Below are 18,948 nucleotides of genomic sequence, written 5' to 3'. Positions count from 1 at the left end.
TTAGATAATAGTTTCTTTCAAAACAATTATGCTTGTGTTTTGAGCTAGAAGATTGGGTTGGTTGCTAAGTAACACTTGTGATCTCGGAATAAGCAGTTTGACATTCTGGTTGGTTCGTCTCCATTCTTTGAGCATCCGAATGTGGTATTGAAAAGAAGCCTATAGCCAAAAGAAAGAAAAGTATATTAGGTTCTCAGTCTACTAGATTTTAGTAAATTCAAGTTGTGTACTGTTAACTCCCACTTAGTAATTGGATATTTGCACATCTAAAAACTAGTGATGGTGGCTCTCAAAACACTGGCCTGTAATTTGCGGTCAGCGGTAAAGTAAAGGCATTCGCCTCTGGCCCCAAAGTAAGCTTCCCACAAAGATCCCGCGACCTCTGTGGCGAGATGTTCGGCTTTTCCGACATTCAGTTGCAATCAGTGTAAGCTAATGGGGAATCCCGAACGCGAGCTGCTGTGACGTCAATTCACAGAGACCGGGAACCAGGAAGTGAATTAAGCTCCTTTTATTCGAACTTTTAAATAATGTTAGAGAGCAAAACAAAGATTGGGGCTCTCACATGGGAAAAAGGTAAACATGAAATAAAGAAGAACAAACGTCTAAAGAAATATTGTGGCCGAAATGTTGCCATCGCTAAGAGGGCGGGTCCGCTATCAAAATAGAAAAGATGCACTGTCACCTCCTTGGAGCAACCTCTCTCACCATTGACAGATCGCTTCTGTCATCTCGACTTAAGCTGCCATCTCGACTTCAGCTGCCAGCTATTCCATCAGCATCGGTAGCTTTGAAAAAATCTCACTGTGGTCCTCAGAATCGCACCACGATCAGCCCCAACACCATCACCAGGCACACCAGCAACAACACCAAACTTCTCCGCAATCGATTGATGCTGCACAGGACAGGGGGCATCAGCACCTGACCACGCTGCTACCTGGGGGAGCGGGGGCGGGGGGGGGGGGGGCAGGGATAGCCTCACCATGGCCAGATTAACTTCACTTTATGCTGTACACCCTGGCTGCCACATAATGCACCAAGTTGGCACCACCCCACACCATCCCTACAATGCCCAAGCCATTCCTTTCACACACATCACCATTCACTGCAACTCACTAAGCCACTTCCAATGGTGCACTCAAATCTATGAAGGCAAAGTGATGAAAATCAAGATTTCAATGTTTAACAGCACATTAACAGGAACTTTACATGAACATTTAGTGCCTACCCCTGTGCATTGTTAGTTGGTATAATTGGACAAGGATGATGGTAAGTGTGAGGGGTGGCTAGTGAGATGGGGATATGATAATATAGGTAGAGGGATGGGTGGAGATGCGAGGTAAGTTGGTGTAAGGATGTGCAGCAGTAGGCTAGGGAAGGCAGAGTGATGGGGATGTGAAGAGTGGCACAGCAGGATGAGGTCGAGTTTGGTTTTGCAGCAGCATTTGTGATCTACTGAGATTATTGAAAGGTTTGCGCCACTGCAGCCTAGTCCTCATGATGACATCCCTGCTTGTGCCCTCCTGTGCAGTGTGCAACCAGGCTGCATTGATCTCCTAAGGAGAGAATCTGGATGCAACCATGCATCTCTGTGCAGTCATTGTCAGTGTTTGCAGCACCTCAATGCTGTAGAACAGTGACAACACAACTTTCAAAAGCAATGTGACCATGGTCCCTTTAAGGAAAACTGATGACACATCATCAAATGACATCATCAGACCCGCTTCCTTTTACTTGGCCGGGAAACTCGGAGGGAGGGCTTAACAAGCCCCATCAAGGTAAAATTCTTTTCACAGAGCGTGATGGAGCTGGAAGCAGGGCCACAGTCCGTCACCTACCCCGGCCACATTGTACCTGCCTCGGTAGGCGAAATTGCGGCCATATTTAAAGTTTCTTAAAAAAGTTAATTTTTTATTAAAATGGAGAAATGTGCTACTCCACAAAATTAAAATTAGTTTTTCAGGGTTATAACTTTGTTTAGCAGTCGCTGTTAAAATCCCAGTTACACCTAATCCAAAAGGGTCCAAGTTTTAATGGGTTATTTCACAGGGATATCGCAGAAAAGCCAAAGTTTTTGTCGATTTCACTGATTGCCAGCTATGGGGGGAGGGGCCACAGCGCATCCAGTGAATGATCGACCGCAATTCAGGATTTCCAGGTTAGGATACGCATGCGCGAAATCCTGAAGCTGCGGTCAGCTTCAAAGGTCGGTCGCTGTTATTACATAGGATATACGGCACAGAAACATGATATTCAGCCCAACCAGTCCATAGCAGCATTTATGCTCCACTCAAGCCCCCTCCTGTCTTTCCTCATCTAACTCTGACAGCATAACCCTCTGCTCCCTTCTCCCTCATAAGCTTTTCTAGCCTCTCCTTAAATGTGTCTCTATACTATTGCTTCAACCACTCCCTGTGGTAGCGAGTTCCACATTCTCACCACTCTCTGGGTAAAGAAGTTTCTTCTGAATTCCCTATTGGATTTCTTGGTGACTATCTTATATTGATGGCCTTGTGGAAATGTATTTTTATCTAAGCTGTACCATACTGTATTTTTGTGCCCTTTTTAATATAAAACAAAATGGTGTCCTGGTCCTTCCAGAAATTTCTGCAACAAGCAGTCGGTTTGCATAAACAGCTAAACCTGGCTTGAAATGGCTGATAGCCACCAGACAGCTAGGAGACAAGTCCTGCTGAGACAAGTACCACCCATGGTGCTCTCCTATTGTCTATACGACACCAGTTCCACTCCACCCCACCCTTTTTGAAGTACTCAAACCACCAGCCATTATCTCTTGTAGAGACCTCATCCATTTGATGCAAAAAGATAACTGGACAATCCTGACACAATGCAATGCAAGTAATAGCTCATTACCATACTCTCATCGAGTAATGGCCAGCTGGCCAACTAATAACCCTGACAAAAGGAAATATCTGGAAACCATGTCAGGACAAGGATGTAGTAATTAACTCTTTATTTGTATTCACTGACTGCGAGACAGAGCCAATACACAGGGAGAGGCCATAACTTGGGTTTTACTGTATAAATATCTCGTGAAATTATACCATTTGAAAGGTGTTCACTTAGCCATTGACGGAGTGTGACCTTTCCCTTGCTAGCAAGTAAATTAAAGAAACTTCTGCCAGAGCTGAAGGTGTCAGAGTCGTTTATCGGGAGTCGAGATTTCGACAGCCTCTAGTTATGCTCTTCCACACAAGTGGAAACATTCTCTCTGTATCCACTCTATCAAAACCTTTCATCATTTTAAAGACCTCTATTAGGCCAACCCTCAACCTTTTTTTTTCAAATGGAGAGAGACCCAGCCTGATCATCCTTTCCAGATAGATATACCCTCGCATTTCTGGTATCATCCTTGTAAATCTTCTCTGCACCTTCTCCCACCGCAAATTCCGGGCCATAATGTTCTACAATGAATGTATTGTGTGTACAGAAATATCATTCTAAAAATGAATTACACATGACATATTCTGTTTATAGGAGATACTTACAGTGGTCCAGAGGAGGTAAATAGTAATCAGGACAGCTGAAAGGATAAGAAGTGCAATTGCTTCTAAACTGCTACTGAAATAAAAGTGGTCAATTGTTCCTTGGACACACAGCCAGCCTGACAAACTGGCCAATGGAGTAATAAAAAGAAAACAGATAATGTCTCCACACAACATCCTCCTCTTCTGTTGTAATGCAGGATCCTTCAGCCACTGGAAAAATGGATAAGAACATAAGTATAAGACCATAAGAAATAGGAGCAGGTGTAGGCCATTTGGCCCCTTGAGTCTGCTCCACCATTCAATAAGATCACAGCTGATCTGATCATGGACTCAGTTCCACTTCCCCGCCCGCTCCCCATAACCCTTTACTCCCTTTTCGCTCAAAAATCTGCCTATCACCGCTTTAAATATATTCAATGACCCAGCCTCCACAGTTCTCTGGGGCAGAGAATTCCATAGATTTACAATCCTGAGAAGAAATTTCTCCTCATCTCAGTTTTAAATGGACGGCCCCTTATTCTGAGACTATGTCCCCTAGTTTTAGTTTCCCATCTGTATCCACTTTGTCGAGCCCCCTCACTATCTTACAAGTTTCAATAAGATCATCTCTCATACTTTTGAACTCCAATGTGTATGGGCCCAACCTACTCAACCTATCCTCATCAGTCAACCCCCTCATCTCCGGAATCAACCTAGTGAGTCTTCTCTGAACAGCCTCCAATGCAAGTATATCCTTTCTTAAGTATATATATCTTTTTCAGACTACCGGTGTGTTTATGATGCTCTGTGATAGGTGTTATGTGAATCATTCCATGCAGTTTTCAGATCAGTAACAAATTGTCTCGACCATCAAGCCTCTTGCCCAACTGTTGCAATAATACTCGTGAATTTCACATGCTGCTGCTTATGACAAGGCTTTGTTTCATGAGAATAGGAAACTATTTAGCGCTTGAAATGTCATGCATCACTCTGCTGCTGCAGACTGAATGTGCGCCCTTTGGGGCTACAAAGCATTACTGATATTTAACTGGCCATAGGGTGAGTTTATTCCATAGTTAGTTGGCAGTGAGGCTAGAGATTAGCATCTGAGCTTGTTGGTGTAATTAGCCCAGAGCCAGTGACTTCAATCATCCCTGTCTGCGAGCACCATTGGAGCAGGTTGGGGAGCAGGAGGAGCAGTGTGGCAGCATACCACTCCAGGGAGCAACACATGCTGGAGCAGGAGAGTGACAGCAGCGAAGAGGTCGACTGGACGGCGAGGTCGGGGCACAGGAGCGACGAGTGATCATGGAGCAACGTGATCGGGGCCCAGAAGAGCCGAGGGCCCAGGGGCAGCACGGGACCAGCCCACATTGTGATAGGTGTGCGCACTAGGTCCATGCAGCAGAGCTGGTCTCCAATCGCCTTGGTTATTCCTTGCCACTGGACCAAGACCGAGCTCTGTCAAGCCCGTGTGGTGGCTGGTGTGCAACGGCCACCACACGTTAAAAATTCCACACACAGGCATCTTCCACCCTTCAATATGCAGTTCGGGCCCTGGAATATTAGGTCCTTCATTGAAACACCGGTCAACTTTTTGGTGTGGAAGCAAGTCATCCTCGATTCGAGGGACTGCCTATGATGGTGACTCCAAAGCACAAGAATTCCACCTAGTATTCCAGCTGACAATTAGTAAACATCACACAACTTTGACAAACACATTCAAGGATCAGGTAGCCACAAGCCACCAAGTTATAAAGCCTTTAATGTTAATATGAGGTTGCTGAGCCAGTAACTCTCCCACATTTTAACTCTTTCTATTCTACTTAAGGAAGCAATGCAGCAGTGTAACTTTTACCTCGGTCAGTGGTTTTGCCATTCGTTCCAAAGCAAATTCAAAGTGACAGAGTTCACACCGGCTGGAACAGGAAGCTGCCAGCCATTGCTCCAGGCAACTGCGGTGGACGGTCCCCAAAGTCCCAGAACACTCACATGGGGAGAGCAGGTTCTCCTTCTCACTGGCTTCATGGCAAATTCTGCAGATTGGAATGTCACTGCACAAAACAGAAGAGAGAAAATTCTAATAATTACCTTATCCTTTGCTTAACACTGATGGCTTAGGTTTCACAATCTATTTGTTACAACCACTGAATAATAAGGCACATATCCTGCACTGACACTGTGGGCAGTCGTGTAAGAAGGGAGGTAGCGAATCAACAGCCAGTCTTGCACACCTCCCGATTCAATGGAAAAGAAAATTGGTAAGTGTGTAAAAGTGACTGTCCGTTCGCGAGCACTGCTGCCAAGACCAGTCCAGCCTCCCCTCGCCCCCCCACTTCAAAGAAAGAAAAGACTTGGATTTATATAGCGCCTTTCATGACCACCGGATGTCTCAAAGCATGTTACAGCCAATGAAGTAATTTTCGAGTGTAGTCACTGTTGTAATGTAGGAAACGCACAAGCCAATTTGCGCAGAGCAAGCTCCCACAAACAGTAACGTGACAATGACCAGATAATTTGTTTTTGTTATGTTGATTGAGGGATAAATATTGGCCTCGGACACCCGGGATAACTCCCCTGCTCTTCGACATAGTGCCACGGGATCTTTTACATCCACCTGAGAGAGCAGACAGGGACTTGGTTTAACGTCTCATCTGAATGTGTAAAACTCAGTGGTTTTTCAAATTGATTGCCTACACTGGATCCAATGTTACTTGGGGATGTGACCATGGGTGAGTTTAGTTACAACTGCCAATCAAAGGGATCCAAACCAGGATCATGGTAGATCATTGAAGTGTTACTTTATGGAGAATGCCAGGTATTGCTGACCCTATAAAATGGGGCGGGGGGGGGGTAGGGGCAATACAGATATGTCTTTAGGTCTGAATTTCCATAAAAAGGCCACTCAGGGAATAATTTGTCTGTTCTAACTCGATTTGCCTTAAGGCTTCCATTTCACATCAACTCATGTTGCTGATGCAAGGCAATAGCCCTTATGTTTTCATAGATCTAATGTGCAATTGGATTTTTTTTTCTAAGCAAAATGTGTTTTATGTTTAACACTCACCATCTGGTGGGCGGCTGTACATTTGCTGTGCACCCCATATAACTTTGCTGCTGTTGTCTCAGTGGGACTGATCCTAGACTACCTTGCCTAGCTGTCCCAACATATTATCAGGGGACATCCTCCTGCACCAAGGAAGTGCCAGTAAGCAGTGCAGAAAGCATTATGATCAGCAACAGCATCAGTTAATTGTAGGGAAGATAAAAGGGGAGGATTTTTGTGCCATGTAATAAACAGGGACTTGAGCTGTGTGTGGCCTTTCATTAAGAAGAAGTTAATATAAAGATCCTGATAACCACATATTTGAATGATCAGAGTTGTATTTTATTTGAGCGCTTCAGTAATTTGTGGAAGTATAGTACAAGTAAGCTCACTCAAGTGGGTCTGCTATCATATCTGCTATTGGCTCAGGTGGAGTATAATGTGGGAAAATGTGAGGTTATCCACTTTGGCAGAAAAGTTAAAAACCAATTTAGTATTTAAATGGAGAAAAATTACAAAATGCTGCAGTACAGAGGAACCTGGGGGTCCTTGTGAATGAAACACAAAAAGTTAGTATGCAGGTACAGCAAGTAATCAGGAAGGCAAATGAGATGTTGATCTTTATTGCAAGGGGGATGGAGTATAAAAGCAGATAAGTCCTGCTACAGCTGTACAGGGTATTGGTGAGGCCACACCTGGAGTACTGCGTGCAGTTTTGGTCTCCGTATTTAAAGGAAGGATATACTTGCATTGGAGGCTGTTCAGAGAAGGTTCATGAGGTTGATTTGTGAGATGAAGGGGTTGTCTTTTGAAGAAAGGTTGAGCAGGTTGGGCTTGTACTCATTGGCGTTCAGAAGAATGAGAGGTGATCTTATTGAGACATAGAAGATAATGATGGGGCTCGACAAGGTAGATGCAGAGAAGATATTTCCACTCATGGGGGAATCTAGAATTCATGGGCATGGTTTTAGAATAAGGAGTCGCCCATTTAAATCTGAGATGGAGGAATTTCTTCACTGAGGGTTGTAAATCTGGGGAATTCTCTGCCCCAGAGAGCTGTGGAGGCGGAGTCATTGAATATATTTAAACTAATAGTAGCCTCCCCAACACTGCCCCTAGAGCTGATTGGCTAACGCAGCACAGACCAGGGAGAGTTTTTACAGCAAAGTTATGGATTTTGTGGTGGGTTCAGTGTCCAGCCAATCTCCAAAGCAGGCCTCATGGCCCCTTACAATCCGGAATGCACCTTCTTTTTGCCGAATATAGGCAAATGATAACAAGTCCCTAGGATCGTAAAAGAGAACCCTACCTGTGTACTGGCTACGGGAATCCATCGCCTGCTATCACATGATTCTCCTCTCTTCAAAACTCTTACTGAACATACACTCCTGCTATACTGATGCTGGCTCTGAACCAACACGTGGATCTATTCTTATAAGACAGGCGAATAAGCAGTATGGTCTGGATTTTCCTTATCTCGGCGGGTCCGGGGCGGGGGACGTTAATGCTGGCTCCATCCCACTCTGGAAAATGATTTACGTTGATAGGGCTGGTTAAGCCCGCCCAGCATATTTGCCAGTCCAATTAGAGGAAGCGGCTCTGGGACCATGGCTAACTTTCTTTTGATATTTGTGCTGTCAGTGTTCTACAGCGTTGAGGTGCTGCAAACACTGACAATGACTGCACAGTGCAGGGCTGCACCCAGGCTCTCCCATGACTCACCCCATGTGCTTATGGAGGGAATCAGAGCACGCAGGGAGGGAGGTTCTCTTCCCTTCCGATAAACAGAAGAGACCTTCTCAGGAGACCAACACAGACTGGCTGTACACTGCACAGGAGGGCACAAGCAGAGATGTCAGGAGGACCAGACGGCAGTGCCGCTAATGTTTCAACGATCTCAGTAAATCATGAAACGTTAGTACAAACTTCACTCAACCTCATCCTGCTGTGCAACTCAACTTATTCTCAGCAATCTGCCTTCCCTACCCTACTCCTGCACATCCTTACTCACATCAACATACCTTGCACCTCCACCCAACCATCTCTCTCTATCTATACTATCATATCCCCATTTCACTAGCCACCCCTCAAACTCACCCTCATCCTTGTCCAATCACAGCACACAAGGGTAGCCACTTGGGTGATTTAACCAATGTTCATGCCAAGTTTCTGAAAATTTGCTGTCAAACATTGAAACCTTTATTTTCAACATTTGCATTCTTGGACACATTTTGTGTGCATCTTTGGAAGTGGCTAAGTGAGTTGCAGCGAATGGTGAGACATATCAGTATACCCCACATTGGTGCTGAGTATGAAAGGCATGGTTTGGACATTATAGGGATGCTTTATGGAGTTGGTGTGGGCTGGTGCCATCATGTGGCAGCCAGGGTGTACAGCATCAAGTGAAGTGAATCTGGCCACGGTGAGGTGATCCCTGGCATTCCGGGCAGCAATGTGGTCGGGTACTGATGCCCTGTGTCCTGCGCAGCAGCAGGTGATCGCAGAGAAGGTTGGTGTTGTTGTTGGTGCTGCTGGTGTTGGGGCTGATCGTGGTGGGATTCTGAGGATCAAGGTGAGACAGTATAAAGGGCACCTGTGTTGATGGAATAGATGGCAGGTGAAGTAGTGATCAGAAGTATTCTGACAATGGAGAGAGAGTTCTTCCAATAAGGTGATACTGGGTGGAGAATGAAAAGTGGAAAGCCTGCAGAATCTGTGCTGAAAATGGACTGAGAAACAGCTTGCGGCTGAGGAAAGTGATAATCTGTCAGTGGGAGCTTTTACTGTACATTTGAAGCTGTCGCGTAATCAGCTGGAGCAATGGCCACTGAATTCCGCCTCAGACTGACAGCCATGGTCCCCGAACAATATGGTTCCTGTGCCCATGAAGTTAAGTGAAAAGGTAAATTTAAAAAGCCCGTTAGTGATCTGTCAACTAGATGGTAATGAGTTTAATTGGGTCCCCCGCCGCAGCGCGTTGGACCTGCTCAGTGCTGACAGACCCGACTTTGGGAAAGTGTGTTGCGGTGGGTTGTCAGTGAGGTTCTGACCCGCTGTCAAAAACAGAAACACTTTGCCAACTGACCAGTCACCGATCCTGCCGCTGAGCCCCTGGAAAATTCTGGCCTATAAATCAGTGACATATAAACCAGTACCCTCCTCAATGCATAAAATAGTAAAGACTCCATTCAGTTTTCTTCTAAATACAGGAGCCCAGATATTAACTCAGGGCACATATCGGGCGTGCGGGCAACAAGCCCCCATGATATTTTTGGCGTGAGGTCATCCTGGCCCAATTTTAATAGGACGGGCTGTCCGCCTGATCGCCTTACTTATTGGGCAACTCGTGTACATCACACAAGCAGTTTCTGGTGTGACTCCCGAGGCAGACAAAAGCACGGTTGCATCTCCTGTCCGCATTTATCCTCGAATAACTGCAGAAGATCTTATGAGGACACGGCTGAGTGGAAGGGTGCCACCCCACACCCCGGCTATATTTCAGAAGCCTCCCAGGACATCCTAGTATAGGAAGAGAGATAAATGAGGGAGCAGCTGTTCAACAAAACCCACAAGGGCGTCCCTCTGGCCGGAATGAAGCGCATCTGGTCAGAGGCGTCGGAATGGATCAATGCGACGCATCACAACCAGGACCGGGGTCCAATGCAAAAGGAGGTTCAATGACCTCACAGCAGCAAGGGTGAATACAGATATTCGCCTCTCTCACAGCACCTCACAACGTGCCTTTCACCCGCTCCACCCGCAATGGCCTCCCCTCCATCACATCCGCATACAATCACAAAGGTAACACCTCTCTTTCTCATTCCAACACACTCACCTCTTCCTTTCCTCTCTTCACACCACACACACCGACACCATTCTCCTCCCACATCCTATCACTGCCACAACCACCAATTCTTTCCAGCACACCTTCATCACTTCACATTGCCCATGCGCTTTTACCGTCATTACCTGCCCAATTTCATTCCAACTTGCTTCTTCTCCACCCCTCAACACCTGCACGACCCCCAAGAATCTCCGCGCACCTTTTCAGCCGACACTCACTAATTCTCACCCTCCCTTTCTGCAGACAAGACAGTGCATTACTCTCAAGGAGGGGAACACGACGTCCACATCACTGTCGCCCAAGCAGACCAGGATTCCCTGGAGACCGTTTGCCCATTGGCCCAGGTAGGGCCAGCAGCACGGGCACGGCGAGACTGGCAGCGAGCTTCAGCAGGGTGTCTGCACATTACTTGCAATCGCTGTTGCTATTCTGTGGGAAAGGAGAGGCAAGTGTTGTCCCTGTTGAATAATGCATCAGTCACTTTGATACATCGGTGAACAACAAATTGACTTTACTGTCCGTGATTCCAAGGCTAATCTGGAAGCAGGTGGAGGCAAAAAGACTGAGGGAGGAGGGTTCCATGAGCGCCACTGGCAATGCCGACCCTTATGGTGGAAGTTGGCAGAGGGTCGTCTTGCAGCAAATGCCACAACTGCCTCCTTGCTGCTCCCAGAGTCAGTTTCGCTGGTTCATTGCCAAGTAGATATGACGTGGCGGACAAATGCATTTGGTGGCAAAATGGCTGGTATAAGCACTCTTGATGCTATCTGATCTCCCTGCCATGCCTCCTTTGATCTTTTTCACCATCCTGCACAAAATCATGCGATAAGGGTGCTTTAAATCCAATCCCAATACCTTTGGGGGAAAAAATTATAATGTAACTTTAAGGGCTCCCATCCTGGGGGCATCATTTCAGAATAAGGGGTCACCCATTTAAAGTGGAAATGAGGAGGAATTTCTTCTCTTGTAGGGTCGTGAATCTTTGGAATTCTCTACCCCAGAGAGCTGTGGAGGCTGGGTCATTGAATAGATTTAAGGTGGAGACAGACAGATTTTTGAATGATAAGGGAGTCGAGGGTTATGGGGAGGAACAGGGAAGTGGAGTTGAGGCCAAGATCAGATCAGCCATGAACTTATTGAATGGCGGAGCAGTCTTGAGGGGCCAAATGGCCTACTCCTGCTCCTATTTCTTATGTTTTTATGCTAAGCTTTCTGGACTTGAATGCCCACTTCAAATGGGGAGCAACTGTGCAGAAAATTAAGGGCTACATCCAAATTAATTCATTTGTATGCCTTTACAATATAATAGCAAAGCTCTTGGGCATTCTGTACAAGAACAAACAATGGCAGTGGGAAACCAGTTTGCGATTTCACGTTGTATGCAAAACAGACAAGAAGCTCGCGAGTTTGGAATCCCCAGTTTTCTGATTCCGATTCAGCCAGTTACCATCGGTGGAATCGTGAGTGGAACATTATATCGCAAAATAATCACCAACAATTGGTAAGCATTTTTCTATATGTTGCGAGCATTTAGTAACTCAAGAAACTAACCTAGAAATGCTGCTACTTCTGACCACTGGCGAGGAGAGATGTCCATCAGTGTCCGAAACCTCCATTACATATTGTGGCTGCTGTGCATTCTCGGACAACAGATTTGGCAATTGGTGGGTTGTAACATACAAGTGACATTCTAATGCCTGCAAGTCATCAGTCTTCATGGCAACCATGTAGTCAAAAGCATTTTGTCCAATTTATTGTGTTCCCTTTTATTCTGAATGTAGAAACTGAACATTAATATAGTATTCACCTTAAGGGGAAAAGAACAGAAATTATTTGTTTTGTCTATTATAAATTTATAATTCTAACCATATTTAAATAAATCTGCATTTTCAACTTTATTTTAGCACACATTTTAATTAACAAAATTGCAAGTTAAGTTTTTATTTATGTAGCACCTTTAATGTAGTAAAACATCCCAAGGCTGCACAGGACCGTAATCAGACAAAAATTGACACCGACCCAAAGAAGGAGATATTAGGACAGATGATCAAAAGCTTGGTCAAAGAGGTACATTATAAGGAGCGTCTTAAAGGAGGAGAGCGAGATGGAGAGAGAGAGAGGTTTAGGGAGGGAATTCCAGAGTTTCATCATCATAGGCAGTCCCTCGAAATTAGGATGGCTTGCTTCCATGCCAAAAAAGGATGAGTTCACAGGTGTTTCAATGAAGCACCTAATATTCCAGGTCCTGAACTACATAGTGTAGGGTGGAAGATGCCTGTGCGTGGATTTTTTTAATGTGTGGTGGCTGTTGCACACCAGCCACCACACGGGCTTGACAGAGCCAGGTTTTGATCCAAGACGACTGCAGACCTGCTCTGCTGCATGGGCCTAGTGCGCACACATATCGCAGTGTGGACTGACCTGTGTTGCCCCTGGGCCCACTCCTCTTCTGGCCCCACATTCACGCCTCTCCTGGGCCCCGATTAAGGCTGACACGGCTGAAGGCACGGTCACCAATGGTGGGACAAAGGAAGTGGGGGTGCACAAGAGACCAGAATTGGAGGAGCGCATAGATTGCAAAGGGTTGTAGGACTGGAGGGAGGTAACAGAAGTAGGGAGGGGCGAGGCCAGGGAGGGGTTTAAACAAGAGGATGAGAATTTTTAAATCAAGGTATTGATGGACCGGGAGCCAATGTAAGTCCGTGAGCGCAGGGTGAACTTTGAGCGAGTTAGGATATAGGGCAGCAGTGATTTGTATGAGCTTAAATGGAGGGTAGAAAATGGGAGGCTGGCCAGGAGTGCATTGGAATAGTAGAATCTGAAGGTAGCAAAAGCATGGATGCTGGTTTTGGCACCAGATGGGCTGAGGCGGGGCCTGAGGCAGGTGATATTTCGGAGGTGGAATAGACGGTTTTGGTGATGGAGAATATATGGGGCTGGAAGCTCAGCTCAAGGTCAAATAGGGTTCAGAAGTTCCAATCACTCTGGTTCAGCCTAAGACAGTGGCCAGGGAGGGGGTTGGAACTGGTGGTTGGGGGACAGAGTTTGTGGCGGAGGCTGAAGACAAGGGTTGGGATTTTGCTGACTTCGGCGGGTCCATGGCGGGTCACAGCCCCGCTGCTGGCTCCATCTCACTCTGAAACGAATTTCCCGATTGGGCTTAAGCGCGTCCAGCGCGTTTTCCAGCCAATTGGAGGAAGCGAGTCTGGTGACATCATTTGATGACGCGTCATCAACCTGTTTCCTTAAAGGGATCTTGTCCAAATTTAGTTTGACAGTTGTGCTGTCAGTGTTCAGCATTGAGGTGCTGCAAACACTGACAAGCATAGTACAGAGGTGCAGGGCTGCACCCAGGCTCTCCTATGAATCCCTCCATATGCTTATTCCCTCTATATGCAGGGAGGTCCTCTTCCCATCCAATGGACAGAAGAGACCTCCCCAGGAGATCAATGCAGCCTGGTTGCACATTGCAGAGGAGGGCACAAGCAGGGATGTGGTCAGGAAGAGCTGGGTGCAGTGCCGTAAACCCTTCAAATGATCCCCGTAGATCACGGCCTTCGAGCCACCGGTGTGTAAAGAACCAGTGTCTGGCTGTTAGGATGCTCTCTTTTGGCTTAAGCTATTCCTGTAACAGGGTAACGAGCTCCGCGAACATTTTCGTTGTCGTCTTCTCTGGGGCTAACAAGTCCCTGACAAGGCCATGAATGGTGGGCCCACAACTGCTGAGCAGGATGGCTCTGCGTTTATCAGCCAGCGAGGTCGGTGTGTTTCCAGCCAGGTTGTTCGCGATGAAGTAGTCTTCTAGCTTTTCCACAAAGGCATCCCAATCTTCTCCATCAGCGAATTGTTGAAAGTTACTAAGGTTGGCCATTTTTCACGTGGAATTCGTATTCTCGTTGCCAATTGTAGTGTTTGCAGGCACTTTAGTAATGACTCCACGAGGTAAGGTATTGCAGTTGAACTGTTGTGACCTTAGTCCATTTATTGCAGTTCCTGAATGAGGTTACAGTAAGGTGGGCTCCCTTTTATACCTGGTTACCTGCAGTGTACAGGTGACCTCTAGGTCGCTACCTGTTGCACTCTCTGGTGGTACAGGCATATTGTGTAAAGATACATTCATTGGTCTTATGTAACTGTACATTGAATGTACAGGGTATATACATACACAACAAGGGCACCCATGTTGATGGAATGGACAGCAGGTGAATTAGAGATGACAGAAGCGGTCAATGGTGAGAAAGATAATAAGGTCAGACTGGATGGAGACATGTAAGGGGGATAGAGTATAAAAGCAGAGAAGTCCTGCCACAACTGTACAGGGTATTGGTGAGGCTGCACCAAGAGTATTGCATAAAGTTTTGGTCTCCATATTTAAAAGGAAAGATATACTTGCATTGGAGACTGTTCAGAGAAGGTTCACTAGGTTGATTCCGGAGATGAGGGGGTTGACTTATGAAGATAGGTTGAGTAGGTTGGGCCTGTACTCATTGAAGTTCAGAAGAATGAGAGGTGATCTTATCGAAACATATAAGATAATGAGGGGGCTCGACAAGGTGGATGCAGAGAGGATATTTCCACTCATAGGGGAAATTAAAACTAGGGGACATAGTCTCAGAATAAGGGGCTGCCCATTTAAAACTGAGATGAGGAGGAACTTCTTCTCTGAGGGTTGTAAATCTGTGAAATTCTCTGCCCCAGAGAGCTGTGGAGGCTGGGTCATTGAATATATTTAAGGCAGAGATAGACAGATTTTTGAACGATAAGGGAGTAAAGGGTTATGGGGAGCGGGAAGGGAAGTGGAGAGGGCAGGGATCAGCCATGATCTTATTAAATGGCAGAGCAGGCTCAAGTGGCTTACTCCTGCTCCTATTTCTTATGTTCTTATGTTGTGTAAAGACTTGCAGCGTGGTGAATCTGTTATGAAATGCAGCGAGGAACAGCTTGTCGCTGAGAGAAGATACCTCTGCAAGGTGGGAGCTTTTACTTTACATTTGAAGTGGTCAAGGAATCAGTTGGAACAATGGCCTTGGGAACGGTAACATAATGGTTATGTAACTGGACTAGTAATCCAGAGGCCTGGACTAATGATCTAGAGACGGGAGCTCAAATCCCACCATGGCAGCTGGTGACTTTAGACTTTTAGTATCAGTAATAGTGACCATGAAACTATCAGATTGTAGTAAAATCCCAGCTGGTTCACTGATATCCTTTAGGGAAGGAAATCTGCCATCCTTACTTGGTCTGGTTTATATGTGACTCCAGACCCACAGCAATGTGATTGAATCTTAACTGCCCTCTGAAATGCCCCAGCCAGTCTTCAGCCAATTCGATTCACTCCATGTGATCAAGAAACGGCTGAGCTCACTGGATACAGAAAAGGCTATGGGCCCTGACAACATCACAGCTGTCATGCTGAAGACTGGTGCTCCAGAACTAGCCACGCTTCTAGCCAAGCTGTGACAGTACAGCTACAACACTGGCATCTAACCAACAATGTGGAAAGCTACCCAGATATGTCCTGGCCACAAAAGCAGGACAAATCCAATCCGGCCAATTACTGCCCCATCGGTCTACTTTCAATAATCAGCAAAGTGACAATAGCACTGTCGACGACACCTTCCAAGCGGCACTTACTCACCAATGCTCAGTTTGGGTTCCACCACGACCACTTGACTCCAGATCTCATTACAGCCTTGGTCCAAACATGGACAAAAGAGCTGAATTCCAGAGGTGAGGTGAGAGTGATTGTCAAATGCTGTCTTGATGTCAAGGGCAGAGTGTGGCATCAAGGAGCCCTAGTAAAAGAGAAGTCAATGGGAATCAGGGGGGAAACCCTCTGCTGGCTGGAGTCATACCTAGCACAAAGGAAGATGGTTGGAGGTCAATCATCTCAGCCCCAGGACATCACTGCAGGAGTTCCTCAGGGCAGTGTCCTAGGCCCAAACATCTTCAGCTGCTTCATCAATGACCTTCCCTCCATCATGTCAGCAGTGGGGATGTTCGCTGATGATTGCACAGTGTCCAGTCCCATTCGCAACTCCTCAGATAATGGAGCAGTCCATGCCAGCAGGCAACAAGAGCTGGACGACATTCAGGCTTGGGCTGATAAGTGGCAAGTAACATACACAACGCACAAGTGCCAGGCAATGACTATCTCTAACAAGCGAGTCTAACCACCACCCCTTGACATTCAACGACATTACCATAGCCAAATCTCCCATCATCAACATCCTGGGGGTCACCATTGACCAGAAACTTAACTGGATAGCCACATACATACTGTGGCAACAAAAGCACATTAGAGCTGGGTATTCTGTGGCGAGTGTCTCACCTCCTGTCGCCCCAAAGTCTTTCCACCATCTACAAGGCACAAGTCAGGAGTGTAATAGAAAACTCTCCACTTGCCTGGATGAGTGCAACTCTAACAACACTCAAGAAGCTCAATATAATCCAGGACAAAGCAGCCCGCTAAATTGTCACCCCATCCATCACCTTCAACATTCACTCCCTCCACCACCAGCGCACCGTGGCTGCAGTGTGTACCATTTACAAGATGCACTGCAGCAACTCGCCAAGGCTTCTTCAGCAGCACTTCCCAAACTCGCGACCTCTATCACCGAGAAGGTCAAGGGTAGCAGACGCATGGGAAAATCACCACCTGCAAGTTCTCCACCAAGTCACACACCATCCTGGAAGCATATCGTCGTTCCTTTATCGTTGCTGGGTCAAAATCCTAGAACACTCTCCCGAACAGCACCTTCACCACACGGACTGCAGCGACTCAATAAGGCGGCTCACCACCACCTTCTCAAGATGGGCAATAAATGCTGGCCTTGCCAGCGACGCCCACATCCCATAAACACTTTTTTTTTTTATAAATGGTCACTGAACTCCCGCCTCAGCTCGACAGAAATGGTCCACGACCAGTGCGGACCCCATGGGCGAGCTGTCAAATGCAAAACGTAAGCTGAATATCATTCTTAAGTGGCTGTAAACAAGCCACTAATTACCTGAACTGAGTCCCCCGCTGCTGCCTGTCTGGTCTGCTCAGAGCTGCTGATGAAAAAAAAACTCTCACACCCAACCTGGCACCAATCGCGCCCGCTGACCCCCAACAAAATTCAGGCCAATGGCTTCAGTATTCCCATTGTTTAATTGGAGGATATTTCAACTTATCCAGGACCGAATGTCAGACAATGGAGAGGCAGTAGAAGGTTTGAGACAGGTATGGTGAGGTAGAGCTGTGTATCTTCAGTGTACATGCGGAATCTGATGGGTTTTTTCGGATGATGTCACCCAGGAACTGTATATATATATGACAAATAGGAATGGCCAAGGACAGATCGTTGGAATACTCCCGAAGTACCGATGAGGGGGTAGGATCAGAAACCATTGCAGGAGATTCTCTGGCTATGACTGGATGGTAAGAGTGGAACCAGGTGTGAGCAGCCCCACTCAGCTGGACAACAGAGGAGAGGCATTGGAGAGGGTGGTGTGGTCAACTGTGTCAAAGGCTGCAGATAGGTCGAGATGAGGAAGGATAGTGCACTATGGGCACAGTTATAGAGGATGTCATTTGTAATTTTGATTAGGATGTTTCGGTGCTGTGGCAAGGGAGGAAAACGGATTACAGAGATTCAAATACAGAGTTGCTGGAAAAATGGGCACAGATTTCGGAGACGACAACATGTTTAAGGATTTTGGAGAGGAAAAGGAGGTTGGAGATGTGGGAATAGTTTGCAAGGACAGAGAGGTCAAGGGTGGAATTTTTTGAGGGGGGTTACAATAGCAAATTTGAAAGGCGAGAGAGGGAACTGTGTATATCAGCTAGCATAGGGGCCAGGAACAGAAGTTGGGTGGTCAGAAGTTGGAATTGAGTTAAGATACGATATTATAGGATAAGCAATTTTTAGCTTGCTAAACTTACATTTGTTAATAGATTGAGGAGATCAGCATTAAGATTTGACTTTTAATTTTCATAGTGGGTATGGCCGACAAATTCTGGGACAGAGAAATGGATTATTTATCTTCAGTTATAGTTACGATTAATCTTTGCATGAAAATATCTTCGATATGCCATGGATAATTTGCCCAGCCAATGAGGAAGATGCAGTTATATTTCTGTCCTTATCAAGACATTCAGAAGCTGTCCTAATGGCTTAAAAGTAAAATAAAAGGCTCCACCTTTGAGCCATATAGAGCTGGGATGTGCCTAAAGCTACCTGATCTCATCCAGGGCTTTGTTAAAAATGCAATATCTGGCTAGCCTGTCTTATCCTGATCCCTGTGAAGCGACCCGCTTCTGGGGCTCTGCATATGGATAGAAACATAGAAACATAGAAAATAGGTGCAGGAGTAGGCCAATCAATATGATCATGGTTGATCATGCACTTCAGTACCCCATTCCTGCTTTCTCTCCATACCCCTAAGGGCCACATCTAACTCCCTCTTGAATATATCTAATGAACTGGCCTCAACAACTTTCTGTGGTAGAGAATGCCACAGGTTAACAACTCTGAGTGAAGAAATTTCTCATCTCAGTCCTAAATGGTTTACCCCTTATCCTTAGA

At 46.2% G+C, this 18,948-nt stretch overlaps 1 protein-coding gene across 1 annotated transcript; it reads right to left on the bottom strand.

The window, feature by feature from the left end:
• On the bottom strand, positions 1-12,105 carry LOC139227969 (E3 ubiquitin-protein ligase MARCHF3). The gene is made up of 4 exons (XM_070859128.1): positions 11,930-12,105; positions 5,347-5,542; positions 3,510-3,719; positions 1-159 (listed from the first exon to the last, which is right to left on the bottom strand). Exons 1-4 carry the CDS (start codon positions 12,103-12,105, stop codon positions 1-3), a joined length of 741 nt encoding a protein of 246 aa, XP_070715229.1.
• Positions 12,106-18,948: the final 6,843 nt, after the last annotated feature.

Source organism: Pristiophorus japonicus, chromosome 17, assembly GCF_044704955.1.
Source record: "Pristiophorus japonicus isolate sPriJap1 chromosome 17, sPriJap1.hap1, whole genome shotgun sequence".
NCBI classification, from domain to species: domain Eukaryota; kingdom Metazoa; phylum Chordata; class Chondrichthyes; family Pristiophoridae; genus Pristiophorus; species Pristiophorus japonicus.
This window is presented reverse-complemented; position numbering and strand designations above follow the sequence as displayed.